The 22,255-nt window shown below is 44.8% G+C and overlaps 1 protein-coding gene across 5 annotated transcripts in view; it reads left to right on the forward strand.

Moving 5' to 3' along the window:
- Positions 1 to 22,255, forward strand: part of NFYC (nuclear transcription factor Y subunit gamma) — a 64,091-nt gene that overhangs the window by 36,153 nt on the left and 5,683 nt on the right. For 4 of the 5 annotated variants that reach the window (XM_031018030.2, XM_006747205.3, XM_006747203.3 and 1 more), the window contains exons 3-7: positions 5,960 to 6,031; positions 7,436 to 7,549; positions 11,186 to 11,281; positions 16,274 to 16,447; positions 19,883 to 20,041. In XM_031018030.2, coding sequence (XP_030873890.1) covers positions 5,960 to 6,031; positions 7,436 to 7,549; positions 11,186 to 11,281; positions 16,274 to 16,447; positions 19,883 to 20,041 — 615 coding nt within the window. Of the gene's footprint in view, positions 1 to 5,380; positions 5,627 to 5,959; positions 6,032 to 7,435; positions 7,550 to 11,185; positions 11,282 to 16,273; positions 16,448 to 19,882; positions 20,042 to 22,255 lie in introns of all 5 variants that reach the window. The other variant, XM_031018036.2, reaches the window with a different exon arrangement.

The raw sequence follows: 22,255 nt of genomic DNA on the forward strand, positions 1-22,255 counted from the left end.
TGTACTTGTGGGTCGCGTTTGTTTATATGGGGCATTTTCAGCAACTGAACTTGGCATGGCCTTTCTCAGAGTGGCTTGTGTTCACAGATGAATTTCCACTGAAAATTCATTGTTTCTTTTCTGTAGTGTAAAGGTGGTAGTTATCTATACTGTCTCAGATGTAAGAGAGAGGAGGAAAAGAAATTAAGTAGGGTGTTTTGTTCATATTTTAAGTGGGTAATCTCACAGTAAAGCTTATGAGGTTTTAGTGCAGGAGTCGGCCCGGTGTAAAGCTAGTGCCCTCCTGGGCTGTGGTGGGATTAGGCCCGTGCCGCAAGTCTGTACTCCAGCTTGAGCGTAGAAGCAAAAATCCAGGATCAGGCAAGTGGCCGGATAAACTCCGGAGATTCCAGCTCAGCACTTAACTTTTCTGTATTTTAAGTTTTGATTTTTTAAAAATTGTGGTAAAAAACATACAACAAAATGTACCATCTTAACAATTTTAATTAAAATGTATGCAGTTCTGTAGTGTCAAGTTTATTCACATTCTTATGAAAGCGATCTCCAGGACTTTTTCATCTTGCAGAACTGAAACTCAAACATAAGTGGGATCATGCAATATTTGTCTTTTTGTGACGGGCTTATTTCACTTAGCATAATGTCTTCAAGGTTCATCTGTGTTGTAGTGTGTAACAGGATTTCTTTCCCTTCTGAAGCTGACTAGTATTCCATATATACATGTGTGAACCACATTTTGTTTAGCCATTCATCCGTCAGTGGGTGTTTGGGTTGCTTCCCCCTCTTGACTGTAGTGAATGATGCTGTTAGGAATATGGGTATTCAAATTCAAAGACTCGGCTTTGATTTTTATTCGACTTGGCTTAATGTTCAGGTTTGATTGCCAAAAAAGCAGATTGTGGTGTTAACCAACTTTTGTTATTTAGACAGCTAGCTAGTCCACCAGAGGTTCAAAGTGGATTACTTTGAGGGATTTAGTTTTGGTTCATGTTTATGAATGAAGAGAAAGACCAGCAAGGAGGGCAGTTGTCTTTAATGATTCTTCTGTTGATGACTGTAGTTTTCTCCCCTTGACAAAGACTCCTAGACCACTACCATGGGATCCCTTACATCAGACGCTTAGAACAAAGTTTGGCATTTAATAGGTGCACAGTAAATATCTGAATGAATCAGACTCCTCCATCTCAGATTTAGTGTGAAGCAACATCAGTGCCAAATTTGAGAATACAGTCTAGGAAAGTTGGGGTGTCTTTCCCTTTGTAAGACTCTTATTTTGCCCTCTGCCTGTGGCACATAAAGGCATCTGCTTCTTTGACTGCACCTCGGCCTGTGTAACGTGGCCAGACATTTTGCATTTAGACTGTGCCTTTCCGGAACTCAGCAGCACTTACAACCAGACTTCCTCAGATATGTTAGAGCCTCTTAGGTTGACATCTCAAAATGTCTAACAGATTTTTTTAAAAATTCATATGTTCTGACTGTCCAAACATAAATAAAACTTTTGAGAATATTCATAAGGTGTTGTGGTCTCTAAGACTGGGACAAAGATTGTTCCAAAAACAAATTGAAGTTTGCTAGATGTCTATTTCATGACGTATTGGGAACTCTGGCCTCAATCATTTTGGTCTGAGCTTTGCAAAAGCAATTTATCTTTCATCTCCACTTGGCCATTATGTTCTTCTCACTCTTAAAAGCACTGTAATTGTCCATAAATTCAGGTGACGTTCAGCTGGGATTGAAGTTGGTTAAAAATCATACCAAAATGATTGTACGCTAGGATGATTGTGCAAAATACTGTATTCCTGCTCAGCAGGGCTCTGGGAACATTAACAGACTTCTTGGCATTGAGTTTTACTCCTCTGAAGACCTTTTGAAGGTGGGGAAGAAAAAGCTAACTTTGGTTTTTTGAGGGCAGATGGGGAGGCGACAACGCTAAATCTTGAAAAAAATCTCATTTACCCCTTATTCCTTCCATCCCTTTCAGCCTTCACTTAGCTGTAATTTGATGCCTAGGCCACTTTCTTTTAATTGCCAGGTACATCTTTTCATTCTTTGGTGCCTTCAGATTGGACAATGACATTTCTAACATTACAGTCAAACCAGATAACCATTTAAATAAAACCTTGGAAATGAAAGTTTGTGGACTGTTAGAAAATAGGTCTTGTGCTGTTTGAGCCCTTCCTCTAAGAGCAGTGCCACCTAAAGGTTAGTCTGTATGAACCACACGGGGATCTTGTTTAGAATACAGATTCTGAGTTAGTACATTTGGAGTGGAACCTATGATTCTGCATTTCTTTTGCGTTTCCAGGTGATGTCATTGCTGGTCTAAGGACCTCACTTTGAGTAGCAAGGCTTTAACCCTCATTGTGGGTCATAGTCATCAGGGGAGTTTTCAAAACACATGGTGCCTGGACTCCACCCCTTAGAATTCCTGTTTCAGTTACTCTGGGGTAGAGCCCAATCCTCTTGTTTTTCAAAAGCTCCCCAGGTGTTTCTAACAGGCAGTCAAGGTTGAGAATCACCGCTTTGGAGAGGATTAGAATCTTGACTTTGCTGGTGGTCCTGACTGGGTAGGCCTGGAAAAGATTTCTCATCATTTGAAACTCCAGATATTCTTTAGTGCAGCCTGAGACCCATTGACTTTTCCTTGGCTCCAGATTCTCACTGAGTGAATTCAGACTTCTTGAAACTTGGCAGTTTCAGATGGCAGCATTTTTAATGTAGTTCTTTGGTTGTGGTCAGGAGCATGAGAATTTTCTGAGAGAATCTGTTCTTCCACCTTGCTGATATCACTCCCAAGAGTAGGGGAAAAAAAGTATGTGTCAGTTGTTCTTCCACTTGGATCAGCATCAGGAGAAGCTACATGGTATTCACATCAGTTGCATGGTTGCCAGTGACAAGGGGTCACTGAATTGAAAGGCAATTAAGTGGACCTCAACCTATGGCTGGTAAGAGTGCTGCCCTCTCCAGTAAGCTTGTCGTAAATCCTTACACATGACTGGAAAGCTAGGATGAGATTATAGAAGACTGGGTTGTTGTCAGCGATAATGAACCACACATGCATATCTGAAGATTCACTTCACACACTGCCCCTTGGGATCTCAGGGTTTGGGGATCATGAGAAAGTTTCCCAAAAGGTTTTTGAGGGGGAGACTTAGAGCAGGGTTTTTTGGTAAGTTTCTGCCTCATTTTAGATCTCTCCAAGGTTGGGACCTTTTGTTGTTGGTTTTGATTGAAGAATAGTCTCATAGGAATTCTAAAAGCAATATTCTCTTTCAGGTTGGGGAAAGAGGTCGTCTTATCAGCTTTGGGCTTTGGTTAAGAAACTTTAGAGCCCAGGCACCTGCGTGGCTCAGTCGGTTAAGTGTCTGCCTTTAACTCAGGTCATGATCTCGGAGTCCCGGGATCGAGCCCCACATTAGGCTCCCTGCTCATCGGGGAGTCTGCTTCTCCCTCTGACCCGCCCCTCTCTTGTGTTCTCTCTCAAATAAATAAAATCTTAAAAATCTTAAAATAGGGGCGCCTGGGTGGCTCACATGGTTAAGCGTCTGCCTTCGGCTCAGGTCATGATCCCAGGGTCCTGGGATCGAGCCCCGCATCGGGCTCCCTGCTCAGTGGGAAGCCTGCTTCTGCCTCTCTCCCTGCTCATGCTCTCTCTCTCCCTCTCTGTATCTCTGTATGTCAAATGAATAAATAAAATCTTAAAAAAAAAAATCTTAAAATATATTGTTAAAAAAATTCTACGTATGAGTGAAATCATACAGTATTTGTCTTTCTCTGACTGACTTATTTAAAAAAAAAAAAGGAATTTTAGAGCAGTCATGTGGAAATACATTAAATAACCAAGCCCAGTGAGAGTGCACGTGCAAGCAGGTTAGACCGTGTGGTCATAATCTTGTGCTGTGTGTGTATCATCCTGGGAGGCCTTCCAGAGGAATTATCCCCAGCATTCTCCTTGGCATTTCTGTTTCGCATCATCATTTTGTGTGATCTGCCACACAAGAAGGAAGACCAGTGATTGATTTCTGTGGTTAAATGTTTTTTTAAATCCCTTTAGGGTCTGGCCCCAGTCCAGCATCCTCTTACCCGCTGCTTCTCTCAGTACTAAGATCATACATTTAAAACTTAAATAGGGCATGTTTTTTGTGTTGCTGTACTTCTGCTTCTGTCTGAATGACATTCTCATACTTTTCCAACAAGCAAGTTTTGTAACATCCCTTAGACACAGTTCAGATGTCAGCCCTTCTGCGGAGCATTTGCCAGCTCCTCTCGTTCATTCCAACCCCTGCCCCTGCCCTGCCGGCAGGTTATTTCCTTTCTTGTCCCTGTGGGATTTTATACCCCCACCCTACTATAGCATAGGGGGTTATAATATTTTTCTATGGCAGTCTCTAACAATTAAACTCTAATCTGTTCAAGGGTAAGAATAGATTTGCATCTTTTACACAGTAGCAGGTACCATACACTCACTTTTAGTTGAGTTGCATGAATGAGTCAATGAAAGAGGAGAAAAAAATAAGAACAGAAAGAATATATCCTGCTGTCTTTTTTGGTGAGATTTTAATAATTTGGACTTGTAAAGCCCTGCCACTCCAGTGTTAGTTTTAGTTGAGACTTCATGGAAGATGTTTTACCTTCATGGAAAATGCTGGAAAGGGAAAAGATTAGGAAAAAAAAATGGTGTTGGAGGTTTGTAGAGGTGAGTGGTCCCATGCCACTTGTTGGGTTTGTGAGGAGATATCTAGTGTTTTAGTGTGCCTTTTATCATAATAAAACTCTTCCTTCTGTAGTCATAAAAATGGATTCTGGGAAGGCTGGTGACCTTTTTCCAAAAGGCCCCACTGCCTTCTTTGACATATAGTTGAGGGTTTCTGTTGGTTTTGGAAAAGAAAGTTCGCTTATGCACATTCATTATACTAAATTTCAAATAATAGCTGCTCCTTCCATAACGTGATGGTGCAAATTCCCAGGTGAGCACCTTGGGCTTGGTGAGTCACATTTCAGACCACTTATAGAATCTGGCACTTAACACCTGGGCCCAGTAGGGGTTTCACTGATTTTAGCCAATCTCTGCCTTTGCACCCTTCTCTTCACTGCAGCTTTGAAACTCAGAATTGATTTTTATTTCTAGAATTACATCCATCACTGGGCATGTGTTTGAGTACCAGTAGTATCAAAATAAAAAAGGGCTTAAATCGCAAATAATTGAAGTAGTGCTGGTCAAAAAGCCCTTTCCTAAATCCTATCCACAGTAAAGTCCTGTGGTTTCCTCCCAGCCCAGTCTTGTTTGTTAAAGAAAGAAGTGCCAGGGCTGTTCCAGAAAGGCAGCTGATAAATTCATCCTTTTTCCCCCGTACTCTTCGGCTCCCACCCCCACCTCCAGGCAAACTTCGGAGACAAGGCCTTTGCTGCTGTGACGGGAAAGGCCCTCCTCCCTGATTTCTGGTGTCATTGCAAAGGCCAGAAGTAGCCAGTGTCAGCCAGTACTGGCTGAAGACAGCTGTGGGTCACCGTGGTCGGGTGCTGGCAGCACCTTGCCCTTATAGTCCCAGAATAGAAGAAAGAACTGGCAACTTAAAGGAATTCCCCGAGGCAGAAATCTCATTTTAACCTGCATGTTGCAGACTTGGTAAGCTTTGGTGGGAGTGGGGGTGTGGAGGAGACGCTCATAATGCACCTCTGTATTGTGCCAGCAAAGAGTCTGATACCATTTGGGTCTGCTTTTCATGAGGGTGCTGTTAGATGGCATTGTAGTTTATCCTGAAACCTTTCAATTGTTTGAAACTCTGCATGGGTTAAGAAGAATTTTGCTCCAGGACTTGGATTCTCTTCATTTAATCTGTACCTCCTCTCCTGCTGTATTTTTGGAAAGGAGAGACTAGGCCAGTCACAGTGTTTCATGGTGCCTGTCATGCCCTGCTGATTGTCCCCACATGTGTGTCCCTCTTGTTACTCATTTCAGAAAGATTTCCGAGTACAGGAACTCCCACTGGCTCGTATTAAGAAGATTATGAAACTGGATGAAGACGTGAAGGTGAATTCATACTCGTTCTTATTATTCATATTGAAGCTATAATGGTGGGTAGGTTGTCGCTCATTTCTGCAGCGCTCAAAGTTTAAGCAGAATGAAAATATCGTTATTGTCTCTTGTTTTATTTGGTTCCTGTCTAAAATTGTTAAGTGAGCTGAAATTGAACAGTTTTAATTATTATATGGTGCTTCTCTGGAAATTAGGGATATCCTGTTTTCCAGATGTTGATAATATGCTGAGGGTTTGCTTTTTGAATCACCCATCCTTTTCACTGTGCAGGGTAAATGGTAAACACGAATCATCAAATCAGCAGGACAGTGCCATCTTCTCAATTAGCATCTCATTGCAGTCGCTAGTTGTCAGTGTGAGCTCTAAGAAATGTTTGATAATGATACTGATCCCGTTCTAACTTTTCTGTCTGTGAGTTGTTTTATGTGACTTAACGCCCCAGAGAAGGTTTCCTTGCAGGCAGCTATTTCTGTATTCCTAGGAGCCCACCTCCCATTTCAACTCTTGGAGAGAGAGCAGCGCTCTCTCCTTATCACTCAAAACTAATAGTCCCTTGTGATTGTATAGAAAACTAACAGTTCACAGTAATTTCCCCTTTTATTAGTTCTCCTTCCTTTTCATGGACACCCTGTGAGATTTGATAGGATAACAATTATTAGTGCTGTCATAAAGATATGGAAGTGACTCACCCAGAGTAGAAGAACCAAGATCCCAGTTCTTTTACCTCCTGCTTCCTTAACTCCAGACCTCTTCCCATGGCTCTGTCCTGCACAGACCACCTCACCAAAGGTTCAGAGCCTTGTTTGATCAAGAGCTTGAACTTTGAAGTCAGACATGGCAAGGCAGCTTACATTTCTTGAGCACTTACTAAATGCCAGGCCCTGTGCTGGGTGCTTTTACATGTATCGTTTGATTCCCACAGCAACACAGGAAGGTTGTCTTTTTTTTTCAGTATGTGAAAAATAAAGCCCAGAAGGATGGGAATGGGAAGCCTGAAATTCTGTCTAAATCCATCAGTTCTCACACTCATTATCTTTCCCCACATTGTCTCTCCTTGGATTAGAACCTAAACCCTGCCAATTACTGGCTCTGTGACCATGGGCAAGTCACTTCTCCTCTCCTAAACCCTGGTTTCTTTGAAAGTGTATTAGGAAAATAAGAAAGTGCATGGTAGGTCCTAGAAAAGTAAATGTTCTTCTCCCCTCTTCCTTTCTCCTACCTGCTTCCTGCTTTGTCCCTGCTTGTGGATTTATTTTACGTTGGGATCTCTTGAAGCTATCACCTTCTCATTTTTCAAACCTTGCCCCATTGTCCATGGCAGGACATGAGGGAAGGGACAAATGGATTGGTTTGAATGACATGCTGGTGATTGACAGGGAGGGCCTACGTCTGTTGCAGATGATCAGTGCAGAAGCCCCTGTGCTCTTTGCCAAGGCAGCCCAGATTTTTATCACAGAGTTGACTCTTCGAGCCTGGATCCACACAGAGGATAACAAGCGCCGGACTCTACAGGTAATAAAGATGCACATGGGGAAACTGGGCAAGCAGCTGCCTTTGCCTTCACCCGCTTCTCTTGCGTGGTTTTGGGCCAAAGATGGTTCTTCCTTAGATTTCTGTCAAGTTGATGTGTGAAATTGGCATCTTCCTTCACTGTTGTGAGGCAGACCTGCCCTATAGCCTTGACAGTATTTCCCCACCAAGAATCTCATTGCCAATTGTTGTGGTTTTCACAGCTCAGTGACTGAACTCTTCACTTGGTGAGCCCTCATTATAAACAGGCTAAAGTGATACCAATCTATTTCCAGATGTAAACAACTGGTTGGAAGCTTGAGAGACGCCAGGAAAGGATAGTCCCAGGAAGAATCCATCTCACCTACCTCATTTGCCTTTTTGTTCCTTGTCTGCCTTCCTGGGAATCCCTTCCTTCTTCTTTTTCATTTTTTTTAAAAATTTTAATCCAGAAAAAATCAACATTTATATGGTATGAAGACCCTTGGTCATTGGCTCTGGAGGCCTTTCTCTAAACAGCCAAGCCTTAGTTCTTGGAGGAAAGGTTTCCTAGACATAAGAGGAAGGGTGTGACAGATAGAAGACACTGGCCATCTTTCAGTAACAAAGCCAGGAAAGTAAATTGTTTTCTCCTTTGTTTCCCTTACCTCCAAATCAAAGATGCATGCATATTTATTCTACAAATATTTATTGAACACCCACAATGTGCCAAGCGCTGTTCTGGGCTCTGGGGATTAACACACAAAACAGACCTAAACCCCCACCCTTGGGAAACCTATATTCTAGTGCAGCTAAACATGGCAAACTTACCTTATGCTGCTTTGAAAGAAGCCTATGGCTCTAGAGAGATGCAGTTAAAGTTACCTTCAAAATCAATTCAGATTGAAAAATAAAATGAGCAAAACACTTGGACAGGCCCTTCAAAAAAGAAGATATCCTGGGTGGCTCAGTCGGTTAAGCATGTGACTTCAGCTCAGGTCATGATCTCAGGGTGCTGGGATAGAGCTCCACGTCGGGCTTCCTGCTCAGCGGAGAGTCTGCTGGAGATTCTCTTTCCCTTTTCCTCTGCCCCTCCCCCTGCTCATGTGTGTGCGCTCTCTCTCTCAAATAAATAAATAAAAAATGTAAAAAAAAAAAATCCAAATGACCAGTAAACATATGAATAGGTGTGCAACATCATTGTCCCCTGTGAAGTAGAAATAAAAACCACGTGACATTGGTTTACGCCCACTGGAATGGGACTGACAGTACCAAGTGTTGATGAGGAAATGGAGAGACTGAAACTCCTACAGTACTGCTGGGCAGAATGTGAAGTGGTACAGTCACTTGGGGAAACTATTTGGCACTTTCTAATAAGCTTAAACATATCCCTACTGGATGGCACAGCCATCCCACTCCTAGGTATATACCCCAAAGGGTGAACCTTCTTGTATAGGAATGTTCATAACAGCCTTATTTATAATAGCCAAAGACTGGAAACAAGTATCCACCAAGATGGGGATGTATAAATAAAAGGGATATGTTCATAAAATTGATTACTACTCAACAGCAACAACAACAAAAAACGATTGATCCATACAACATGGGTGAATCTGAAAAATTATGTTAAGCAAAAGAAGCCAGAGGAAAAAATTATATAGCCCATGATACCATACACTATCACCTTCTATGGTGATAGAAATCAGAGTAGTGGTTGCCTCAGATTCGGGGGAGGGCAATTGGTTGGAAAGGGAGAGAAGGACACTTTTTATAATCTTATCTGGGTGATAGCTACCTGGCTGCATATATTTATTAAAATTCATCAAGCTGTATCCTTAATATTTCTGTGTTTTACTGAATATGAGTGTTCAGTAAAATATCACTAGCATGAAGAAAGGCAAAATAAAATGTTAAAAAGACCAACTGAAGTATGTTTGTGTTTCAAAAAAACTGTAGAACACTTTGGTGTGTGTTTGGAGGTGCTTATTATTTGGTTCCCCACCCCTGCCGCCCCCCCATTTCCATCCGTAGATGAGCTGGTTGGGTAGCTTTGAGTAGGTGACATCATCAGGAATGTGATACTATATCGTACTGATCTTAAATGAGACCTGGCAGCCTTAAGATGTGCCCTGCTTCGGGTAGAGGGTTTATTATCAAGCTGGTGGTTGGCAAGAAGGGTACATTGGAGTTTTGCATTTCAGTGGCTTGGGGCCATCACAGAGACAAGGGGAGGAAAAAAACAGAAAATTTCCATCCCCTTTTATTTTGTCTGGTGAGTCACCTCTTTTAAGATGTGATATATAGAGATTGTTAGGGATTTCTGTTACCATGTTGACTTTCTCCCCCAGCATTTTATTACGAAAACATTGAAACGTAAGCAAAGTTAATAGTGTTTATATACTCACCACCACACAGATCCTACTGTTAACAGTTACTCACTTCATCCTCATATCTGTCTGACCCTCTGTCCATCAAGTCACCTATTTTTTTTTAAGTGGTTCCACACTGGGCCCCCCAGTGCAGGGCCCAAACTCATGACCCCGTGATCCAGACTTGAGCTGAGATCAAGGATGCTTACTTGACTGAGCCACCCAGGCGCCCCGATCTATTTTAAAATGCATTTCAAAGTTTACTTTCCCCTAAAGACTTCAACACGCATATCATTCACTAGAGTTCACTATTTTTTCTTGTTTTTTTTCTTTTGCTTTAAAATTTTCATACAGTGAAATTACATGAATCTTAAGGATACATAGTGTGTTTTTAATAGTTTTTAATTTTTAAAAAAATTTTTAATTTTATTATTTAAAGAAAGGGAGTATCACTCTTAGAATTCCATTGGAACAGGGCTTGGTTTCAGTATCATGTAGTCAATTCTAGTAATAACTTCAGACTTCTGGTATTCAAATCACATTAAACAAGATTTAAACTATGGATTTAACATTGTGACTTTATTTATTTATTAAAGATTTTATTTATTTATTTGACAGAGACACAGCGAGAGAGGGAACACAAGCAGGGGGAGTGGGAGAGGGAGAAGCAGGCTTCTTGCGGAGCAGGGAGCCTGATGCCGGGCTCGATCCCAGGACCCTGGGACCATGACCTGAGCCGAAGGCAGACGCTTAACGACTGAGCCATCCAGGCGCCCCTAACATTGTGACTTTAAATTACAAAATACAAATCATAGCCTTGTGGGAACTAATATTCTATAGATCCAGTGACTTGGAAATACTGTAAAAAGTTATTCAATTAGGATTTCAGTAGAGATCCCCAAAGGTTATAAGATTGAATAATAGCCTAACCTTGCTAACCACACAGTGAACAGAAACCTGCCAGTTGAGGTTGCTAGCTGGAGGATGATAATTTAACAACTGTGGGGAGGACTTGGGGTAGGATCCGGCAGAGGTGGTAGTCATAATTGGAGACTCAAATACCCAGTTAGTAGAGCATGAACTACATGTATATCTTTGTCAGTGTCTGTCCATCAAGTCTGACGTGAAGTTTGTGAGTCTGGCTGTGCGTATTTCAGCTATAGCCTTAGCCGTGGTCACTGAGTTTGGCTTAGAGTCATTATCTTCTCTTGCTTGTGACATGGAGGGTGTAAAGCCAGGTGAACTAGTTTCTCCGCCGGCTAATTTTTCACCCTGCTTTTCTTTGTTACAGAGGAATGATATCGCCATGGCAATTACAAAATTTGATCAGTTTGACTTTCTCATCGATATTGTTCCAAGAGATGAACTGAAACCTCCAAAGCGTCAGGTGAGCTGGGAAGGCCTCGCTCCTGCTTCTGACCGAAGAGCACCTTGCATACTGGTGTCAGATATGCTCCTTTTCCTCTCTCAGCTCAAGTCATTTGCTATTCCTTTTGCTTTTCTTTCTCTAGACCAGATCCATCCTTAACATCTCCCTCTGTTACTCATTTATGGATACTTTTAACTCAGTGCCTCTGAGGTGGTATTTCAGTGAAAGTAGACAAAATGAGAAAGACAAGTTACAAACAGTAAAGTGAAGCTCTTTTCACGGTACCCGAGGGAGTCTCTCAGAGTTCTTAACCTGGGATGGGAGAACATTCCCAGCCAGGTACAGATTTTAGATTTTCAAGATTTAAAGAAACAGCTTCTCTATGTGCACAGTGGTGTTTGGAGTGAATGGACTTGGGTTTTCTCTTACTCTGGATTGCGGTTCTCTGTGTAGTGCTCGGGCTATACATTAGATCACCTGTTAGGGTTTAAAAAATACTAGCGTCTAGGTTTTACCCCACATCAGCTGAATCAGAATCTGAGGGGGAGGCCCAGGCCGTAGTACTTTTTAAAGCTTTTCAGATGTGTTTAATGTGCAGCCAAATTTGAGAACCACCACTTAAACTGTTTTCTAAGCAATCACGGGAAAGAATGTGAATATCTGTCTTTGCCTCTCTTTTGCCTGCCCCTCTCCAAAGGTCACACTGATTTTTTTTCAGCACCTTGGGTGCATCAAGCTCTTAATTGCAATTGTAATAGACCCCTTTCCTGTATAGCTCATTGTTTGAGGCACGCGGATTGCATGACTCAGTAGGTGTGGTTAGAGACACTTGGGGAATAGTGGCAGTGTCTGGCAGGAGCAAAGCTGTGCTTTGTTCTGCTTGCTTTATCTTGTTAATAAAATTTTAAGTGTTTTTAATGAATTATTTCATAATATATTATCCTTAGAACAGAGTCATTCAGTGACAACCATTCTCCTATGCTGTCTCGCACTAATAACCAGTCAGGAAGTGTAGAAGTGGGCATCTTAAAGGACATCTGTAATCCTGACCCTGCCTGGGGGCCTTTGGATCAGCAGGCCCTCTGTCCCCTCCTTACTAGAGCAGGGCGCCTCACTGCGGCTCCGTTCTTTCTGGGCAGTCTTTGCTACTGTAAACATCCTTGACTGGAAGCTGTAAGGTGTTCAGAGGAGCTTTCAGTCGGATGTTTACAGCGGCAGGCTGCCACGGTCGTCCCCAGCTGCGCATCGCCTTTGAAACCATTGCAGGGTTGTGCCCATGGGCTCAGTTCCTCCTCTTGGTGTGTTTCCCTCCTCTCTGAGAAGTCCGTACAATGAGAACTCAGACCACTTCTCTTTCTCCAAAACAAATGCTACCACACCCTTGCTCTCCTTTTTGGAATTTGTTTCAGAAGCTCCCTTTAAAAACAAGGTGGTGAGCCCTGTGACAATCAGGCCTTGTGCTAACTCTTGCTCGTTCTCTGTGGGCTATCTGCTGAACCAACTGGCTGGAGGGGAGGGTCATGTTCTGTCCCTTCCTCAGGTCCTCAGTGCCTGGCTCTCTAGGGGTGTCAGGCAGCTCCTAGTTCCATCCTAGCCTGACTCATAATGCTGTGATCCATCTCCTTTTAAAGTTTCTAGCTGAAACAGCTCCTTGCTGCCTCGATTCAGGTCTTTGTTAGGTGTTCAAACCATTGATTGGTGTCCTTTTGGGGACAGGTGCTGCCTGGCCTTTGAAAGGTTGAGATTGCTGAAAGCTGGCCTGAAATTCTAAGATAGCACTTTTAATCCTCTGTAGACATGAAGTTTTCTCCAGTTCCAAATTGGCTGGCACCTCCTTAAGTCCTCTAAAAGCGCCTACTCTCCAAAACTCACCCTTTCTGAAGGAGGCAGCAGTTCATTTCTGGCTACTGAAGCGAATGTACTTTTTTCAGTCTGGAGCTGGCTGCACAACTCTGTAGTGATGGCCTGAGGCTGGGATGCTGCTCATTCTCTGACGTTTGTCAGTCTCCCCTTCTGAAAAGATTCCAAGAGCAAGCCCTCTGGTCCGGGGGGCCACTGCGAAAGCTGGGCAAGTGCCCCATTCTGGATTGATCCAGTCATTCGAGATTGTTCTAGCACAGGGTGTCATTTCCCACTGCTGGAGAAAGAAACTAGCCAGAAATATTGAGTTGTAGATCTAAGGTCCTTGACTTCTCAGAGATGCTTGGAAAATTTCTCTTGTTCTTTGGGGAAGCAAGTAAAGACTATTCAGAAGCAGGAGATAGTTGAGGCTGACTTCTACCCCACTAAAGCTATGAGTTGAAAGTTCCTGCCCATTGAAATGTCATTGTCTCTTCACCCATTTCTTTAAACCAAGCATAATCATTCCCTTGCTAGCTTGCCCTCCATTGGCCGGATGAATCTTCATAATGCAAACGAACCTTAGATGTGCCTCCTTCCATTCCAGTGATTCAAGAGCAGTCATGCCTGGTGCTCACACACCAGCCTAAGCGCCTCTACGTGGTACTTCCAGAGTGTCCTAGACACTGCCTAGGTCATAAACAACTAAGAGGGTGTGGTAGGCAGTATAGGAGAAGCTCTTTACCTACTGCCACAGTTTTTGGCAAGGAGTATTTTGGTTTCTGAAAGGGTTGCTTCAAGGATTTGCTTTTTGTCTGGCAGAAAGAGTGTATTCACTTGCAGGTCAGTTGCAGTGAGAGATAACTGGAGAAAGAACAATCACAGGTCGGGGCTGGGAAATGTCAGTTTCTCCCTCCTCCCTGACTTCCTTCAAATTGTTTCTGGGGGTGTCTCAATCCTCTCTACCCTCTCATTTACCCAAGAGCTTTTGTAAGTTAGGTCTAGAGTATAGTGATTGATGTTTTTTTATAAAATGGGAAGGACGTTCTCAGTGGAAAATAAATATATTGAACCTATTTCAAGAGCTTTAAAAAGAGCAGTTGGCCTCTGTTTCTTGGGTAAGGGAGGGTATCAGTATTTATCCCTTCCATAGCCAAGAGCTAGTTGACAGGCTGATCTTTATTTATAATGGTGAAAAATTGAGTTGAAAAGAAGGTGCTGTTGTTACAGTTACATTATGCTGGAAACAGACCTAGACGAGAATAAAGGGGACCTCCTTTTTTTTCTGCCTCAGTATGGTTACGTTCAGGGTTCAGACTGTTTGGGTCTAAAGCACAGAACACATTACCCTAGAAAATTCGTTCATGTTTGAGGACTAGCTTGGAAACCTAGAATGTTAAAAGTGTCTGCTGAGGCTGGGTGGGTGGGTGGCCATTAGGGGATCTTTTGATGCCGAGACCCCAGTTTCTGAAAGGCTAGTTGTCAGCAGTCCTAATTCTAGTATCCGGGGCCCCCAGTCCCCAGGCAAGCCCTGTTCTGCAGGGGATACAAGCTTCTCCCCACACCATGGCCACAGAATCCTAGAGGTAGCAAGAGAGAGTTTAGGTACTCTTTTCTGTTGGTAAAAGCTGTTGGGTTCAAGAGAATATGTCATACTACCAACTTAAGTTTTAGAAAAGTACTTTCTGGGGCACCTGGCTTGCTCTCAGAGGAGCATGCGACTCTTGATCTTGGGGCTGTGAGTTCAAGCTCCACATTGGGTATAAAGCTTACTAAAAAAAAAAAAACAACCACTTTCCTACCTGCAGCTCTGTGCCTGACTCTATAAATCTGTCCATCATTCAGCAACCTCTTATTGAGTGCCTGCCTATAAGGGAATGAATGACTGGAACATCGAAGAGCAAGAGAGAGTTGAGCCCTCATAGCACTTTCACTCGAGCAGGGAAGGCAGTGAATTTTGACAAGCAAGTACAACAAAGTATGGTGGGGAAGGGACTGTGCACCAGAGATTGGGGCACTTAACCTAGTGAGGGTATGCGGTCATTACCAACTGTGTCACTGTCACTGTGGGGAGCTTTGAGGCAGTCCACAGCATCTCTATACCTTGGAGAAATGTCTTTTCCTCTTTTCTTGAACCTGGCAAACTTAGCCCAGAACAAGGCAGTGAGTAAATTAAGCTAATTTTCTGCTCAGCCAGCCCAAGTGGTTGTATGTTTCTGTTGTTTTTGTTGTCCCAGGCAGGGGCACCGTGTGTCGCAGGGCCCTCCGGAGCAGACGCCGATCTCTGTGTCAGTGGTCAGGGGCCTATCAACCCCGGACCCTCAGGCTCTAACCATGCCGTAGTGTGTGTAAACATCCTACACTCTCAGCTGTGAGCTCAAGGTGGCTGGGAGAGGGTTGTTTACTCCTTCTGCCATGGAAAACGTCAGCTGAAGAAGGAACGGTCTCTTCACCCAGCAGATCGGACAGAATGCGGCCTCCCTAGTCAGCCAAGGCAGCCCCCCCAGCGGAGAGCTGTCCCTCAGGCCCCCTGGGTTGCGCTTCTGTGGCTAAGTACAACCAGAACCAGATACGACACTGGATAGACGTGGCCCTCAGTGACCCAACTGTGAAAAGCTGGGCATTTGCCTACCGGTGCTCTCAATCCTGACATTCAATTCTAAAATTCCAGCCCAGGAAAAGCCCTGTTTCCCTTTCCCCTGCTCTGTCCCTCCAGAGCTGGTGGGCACCAAATAAGGAGAGTGCTGCCTATCTGGGAGATTGGGGGCCAGCCCGAGAGCTTGATGTTTGGGTAGCATCTTCCCAGTGCTCGCAATTAGCACCGTCTGCAGATCACAGGCCTTGACAGCGTTTACTGACAAGCACTGCTGGTGCGTGGTTTTTAGTTACAGTAATTATTTGCCCATTTGCAGCTCATCACGCAATGGGTGATTACTCTGTACTTCTGAAAATTGGCTGTATGTGTTGTGAAGCCTATGGAATCTGTTATTTTTAGTTTGATTTAGCACAACTGGTCTCTTCGAATTCCACTTTCCCTTGGCTTCAAATGTGGAGAGCTCAGCATTCAGCAGGCAACTGCACAGAGTCCGTTTGGGGGAAGAATGGAAATTCACTGTGGCGGCTGCTGAGTCAGTTCTTTTCCTCTTACCGGCCTCTCCTTCTACCCCACAGGAGGAGGTGCGCCAGTCTGTGACTCCTGCTGAGCCCGTCCAGTACTACTTCACGCTGGCTCAGCAGCCTGCCGCCGTCCAAGTCCAGGGGCAGCAGCAGGGCCAGCAGACCAGCAGTTCTGCGACCACCATCCAGCCCGGGCAGATCATCATTGCGCAGCCGCAGCAGGGCCAGGTCCGTGAGCAGCACGGGGTGTCTGCCGGCAAGCCCGCGCCACTTAGGTTTGGGACAGGGAAGGGCTGGCCTGGGCGGAGAGGCAGGCCAGTCATCAGAGGGCCCTGGAGTTGAAGCCTGGAAACTTGGGCTTCTCCCCACATTCAGACACCCAGGTGATGTGTGACCCTAACCTCTCTGGGCCCTGGTTTTCTCAGGGTCACATGAGGAGAGTGCAGTGAATAAGACGCTCTCCAGGATCCCCATGAGCTAAGGGAAAACGTCTGTATCGTTCCCCCATGAAGAGTAGTGACATCCCTGTCGGAGGTATTGTAAGTGGACCCCACGTCTGCTCTTTGTGCCTACGCTGGAATTGGACTGTGTTAGACCTTTAAGGAGGAGATTAGGCATTGTTACCAGCTTGCATCCCTCTCCTCCCCTTCTCCCTGTCATTTCTCTGTTGCACCACAGTTGTGTCAAGGGACTTTCTCTTTTTACAGTAGCGATCAGAATATTCTCTCTCCCCAGTGGTATTGTTGTGAAAGCAGTAACATCCATGTTTGTTGGGGATCATGAGAGGCTGTAGAGAACTCTGCTCTCTCAGCTCTGAATCCAATTCCTGGTCAAGCATTAATTTATTCACCAAACATTGACCCTATTCTGTGTGCTAGGGATAAAAGCATGAATAAAACTCCCTATTTTTAAGAATTTTCACCATCTAGTAGGGTACAAATACTTAAAGATTATAATACCACACGTGGGAAGTGTAAGAAACACTTAGGGATGTGTAAAGGGTGTTATGGGATCACATCAAAAGGGATATCTAGGGGGTGCCTGGGGGGGCTCAGTCGGTTAAGCGTCTGCCTTTGGCTCAGGTCATGATCCCAGAGTCCTGGGATCGAGTCCCGCATCGGACTCCTTGCTTCTCCCTCTGCCTGCCACTCCCCCTGCTTGCTCAGTCTCTCTCTCTCTCTCTCTGACAAAACAAAACAAAACAAAAAACTAACAAAACGTGAGGGAAGTGGTAGAAGCGGATGTCAGAGAAGGTTCCCTGAAGGGAATAATACGAATCTTAGAGGGAACAATGGCAACAAATCAGATAAAGAGGGGAAGGAGGGCTTTCCAGAAGAGAGCACAGCACAGGCAAAGGCTTGGAGGTGGGAAACCGCACAGGGAGTGGTGGGAGGGTACAGTCAGCACGGGGGATATCTAGGCAAGTCTGAAAAGAGAGGCAGAGGACACATTCTCGATAGCCTTGTATCTGTGGGTAAGGAGCTGGGTTTGCCTAGAAGAAAAAAATTGGGGTGGAGGTAGATTTAAATATTAATTAAGATTTTAGGATTTATTCCCTGTCTTACTTTTTAATCCATGTAACAGAAGTTTTAGGGTGCTTTCTCTTTGCCAGACACTGTGCTAGGCAGGAGGGGTTCAAAGATAATCGATTGCAGCCCAGTCCCTGCTTCAGGGCGTTCACCATACCGTGATGCCTAAGGGACCTTCTTTGGCTAATGCTTGTGCCTCTGCGGTGGTGAGAGCTTTCCCTGCCGAAGGCTTTATCCCTTTACGGAGCAAACTTCAAGGGAGTCCACCAGGGGCAGGCTCTGATTGGCTGAACATCCTAAGCAGCTCGTGGCTGTTGTGCTCTGACAGCAGGGCACACCATACGTGATTTGACAGCTGCCATGCTAACACAAGCCTTCATTTTCCTGAAATGATTTAGAAATACCTTGGAAATCCTCTTGGGAAAATTGAGTTGATAAAGTTCAGTGATGAGTTGGCAGTATGCATTTTTTTTTTTTTTTTAGTCAGCAAGAATTTCATCTCTCTTTGCCACCTCAGAGGAGAGCTGGAGCTGATGAGGCTTGCAGGGATGAAGTTGGTCTCTCCCAGTGTCTCCCAGCTTTTGTTCTCTGTCCTGCTGGTTCAGGGTGGCCTTGTGCTGTGTCACCCCTCCTTGGACCTGTAGTAATGGCTATTTCAAGTTGAGTTCAGATAACCTTTGCAGGACAGAATACTTACTAAAGTTGGAAGGAAAGCATATTTTGGTAAAGTGAATCCTGTGTGTTCTGTCATAAAATTGGAAACTTCTATTCCTGGAGGTCGGGGGAATAGGCTGAGTCGAGAATGCTGTTGTGAGAATGGGAGGTGTTTCCTGATGTCCTAGCCTACCGCATGTGTTTTTACATAGATCCCTCTGTCCTCTTTCCTCCCAACCTCCAGGTCATAGTATTTTCTCCTTACCTAGTAATCCTGTGAATGTCATCTGTAGTTCCTAGAACACGTCCCCTTCCCCTGTAACCTCAGATGCATAGGAGACCTGTGCGGTCAGAAACGTAAGAGCATCAGAATAGCAACATCGATAGAAGCCCAGGAGCCACTGAGACTCTCATCGTCTTCTTACTGAAGTGATTCTGAATGCAGAGTGGGGAGGCATCATACCCGAATCGGGGCATTGGGGGTGTAGGTGTGGTTTAAAAGATTCCACCCTCCTTCCAGCACCATGACCACCACCCCCTACCCCCACCCCCATCACCATGCCCCACTACTCCCCACCCCCTCCCCCAGCAGATGAACAGAATGTTCTGGGCTCCCTGCTCTAGGTAGTCTGTAAAGATCACATCTGAGGCTAAAGTTTTGAAATTTGAACAAGTGACTGACCAACCCTTTTGACAGTTCAAGTCTACCATCGCTCAAAGGAGTAAGTTTCATGGGACTGCAATCCATGAAGTGTGGATGAGAGACACATCTGCCAAGTCATGTACATTGGACAGAAATTTCTTAAATCTAAGGTTCCTGTTTTAGAGAGTTCTTGCTTTGTTAAATTCTGGTGTTTAGGGGTAGCCTCGGTTAGCATCCAGGTCTTAGCAGTGTTTACCTCCCCCCTTGGGAAGCTGTGTTTGGTCCAGAGCAGCCAGCTGGTCAGTGTGGGCTGGAGTCATTCTGCTGCTTGCGTGAAGCCAGCGTGCACTTCATTTTCCTTGCAGTGTCTGGCATGCCTAGAAAGGAGTCCAAGGTCCTGAACTTAGTAAATTTGTCCTGACCCCACTCTCCATTTAGTTGACTCTCCAGATTCACCTGCTCCAGACTTGACTCTGGCCATGTCTTAAGGGAACTATCATGGTTGCTTTGGATTCTTTTGTACCATATGTGCCTGTCACTGAAGGGGCTTTGGGAAGCTACAGCATTTGAACCATAGAGATGTTTGGGGCCTGGGAAGATACTCTGTACTATGAGCCTAAAAATGTGTGTGGCTTTCTCCCATCTTTTATTTTGGAGAGTAACTTTAGCAGTGCTCTAGGCCCAAAGGACTCTGAGTATTGTTGATTAGTGTTAAGATGAGCTTAGGCGTCCATGGAAGGGGTTTGCTCCTCATCAGCTGCTCGTCGTTAACCCCTTGGTAAGCCTAATGGCTCTGAGTTGGGGTTGAATCACCTTTCTCATCACTCTTCTTTCTAGACCACGCCCGTGACCATGCAGGTGGGAGAAGGTCAGCAGGTGCAGATTGTTCAGGCTCAGCCCCAGGGCCAAGCCCAGCAGGCCCAGAGCAGCACTGGACAGACCATGCAGGTGATGCAGCAGATCATCACGAACACAGGAGAGATCCAGCAGATTCCGGTAAGCCCTGCTCTGGCTCACACCTGCAAGGCGCTGTGCTTCTGTTGTAACGGGAGTGCTTACAGGTCTTAAATGCACACACAGAATATTGTGTCTACCGCGCACGCACTTGTGTGTACACATACATTTCTCTAAACCAGTATCCCTGTTAACCCAGACCACGACTTGCTTCAGTGTATACTCACTGCTTTCCTTTAATCCAGCTCAGGTTCGCCACTGTGGGGCAGCTTCTCTCGGTTTCCACCTACGCAGAGAATGCTCGTAACCACTATTCCATGCCAAGACCCAAAGGCCCTGTGAGGCAGTCCTGTCTTTTGATTAGCAGAGAATAAGAGGGAGGTGTACAGGGAAGGCCATAAATACACTTGTTGCATATTCATGAGTCAGTTCCCAGTGGAGCCTGCAGCAAAGTGTATTTTTGGCTTTCATTTAACTTATCCATCCCTTCACTGTGGACTGCTGCTTCCTGTGTGCCTTGAGGGATTTCATTTCTTGGATTTGTTGGCTTTTTTACTTGTACTTGCTTTTTTGTTAAAAAAAAAGTGTCCTGTCTTAACACTTGCCATCTACACATTGGTCATTTTGCCAACCAAAGATGTAGAAAGTGAGTGACATTGAGCAGTCCTTCTGTTTCCTGCCCCTTGCCCTTCCTATTGTAAATGATATGTAGGCAGATAGAGAAACTCACTTGGACTTGGTTAACCACTTCCTCTTTGAAAAAAGCTCTGTTTTTGGAACTGTTCTTATTAAGTTAACAGAGTAATAGACCAAGAGAAAACTGAAAGCAAGTGTAGTGTGTGTGTGTATCTGTGTATCTTTCTGTCTCCCCTCCCACCTTCCCTTCCTTTCTTGGGCTTTTGGTGTACTCTCTCTCTGCTAGAGCGCTCACTCTCTCTCTTTCTCTCTCTTTCTCTCTCTCTCTCTCTCTCACACACACACACACACACACACACACAAACACCCGTCAGTTACAGGTGCCTTGCCTCACTGTCTCAGCCACTAACCCCAAGACCTCTCTTGAATGGTTCTCAGTTTTACATGGGAAGGCGCCAGAACAAGTTCACTTAAGCCAGAGAAGAGTTCCCACTTCGCAGTAACTTTAACTCAGATCTTTTTAACTGTTTTGGGCACAGAACTATAGCACAGATTTGTTGCAGAATTCGCTATACTCAGATACCTTCTGCAGGAGTCTGCATTTCTAAATTCCTTCAGAGTGCTCTCCCCAATAGAGAGGACCTTCATGAAGGAAACTTCGCTTCTCTTTTGAAAACCCAAAGGGCAGGCTTTTTGGTCCTGGAGTTAACATCAAAAAGCTACCAGGCTCCCCAGACCTGTCCTTGTGGTAGAGGACTGAGGGCAGAGCATCACCAGATGTCTCAACCTAAGTCTAAAAGAGGAGCTTCTTGCTTCTAACAACTGCTTGGAACTATCTGGCATACAACTTTACAGTCACATCTGAATTTCTGCAAAGAGCTCTTCCCAGCTGGGAAATGTAAAATCCCTGTGGCTATCAGTACACCTTCCTCATTCTTGGGACATGGCTTTCGTCTTTCATCCTGTGTTCCTTGGCTGGAGTTCTGGTGACTCCTGGGACCAGCCACCATCAGTCCCAGCAGATGAGACTTCCCAAGCCTCTATCCGGCTGCCCTCATCCCCAAAAGCAACTTAGCGTTGTTGCCTGGAAGCCACATTATGGGACTTAGCGCGGGGGGCGGGGTGGCAGTCTGGGCCTGCATCACAACTTCCCAGCAGCTCTTGGCATATTCTCAGAAGGAAATGACCGCCCGTCACGATATCTTGCCCCGTCTCCTGTGAACCAGATTCTTAACGGGTTTAGATTTTATGTCCCTCCATTTTGCCATAAGTGGACAATTCTGGAATCTGGTCTACCAAGGACTTCCAAGAGCTACACTAACTACCAAGTGTTAGTCTTTTCTTGGTAGCTCAAATCCTCTTTGAGGCCGAAGTTGCAGAGAAGCAGTGAGATTTAACACTGCTTGCAGGAGTGCTTTTCTTAGCCTTTTCCTCATGGAAGTAAAATTCCCTGCAAGGGAATTAGCTCTTGAAGGCGAGGGGAAAACTTGCTCCAGGACAAAGAGGCATGACTAGTCTGTTCGCCTCAAGAAGCTTACCCTGGCAACAATGGCAGGCTGGGCAGCCAGGGAGGGTGGTGCCTGGGCCCCCAGATAGAGACCAGCCTGTCCTCCTGGCACC

This window comes from Leptonychotes weddellii, chromosome 4 (assembly GCF_054177405.1).
Source record: "Leptonychotes weddellii isolate Sample4059 chromosome 4, ASM5417740v2, whole genome shotgun sequence".
Taxonomy (NCBI): domain Eukaryota; kingdom Metazoa; phylum Chordata; class Mammalia; order Carnivora; family Phocidae; genus Leptonychotes; species Leptonychotes weddellii.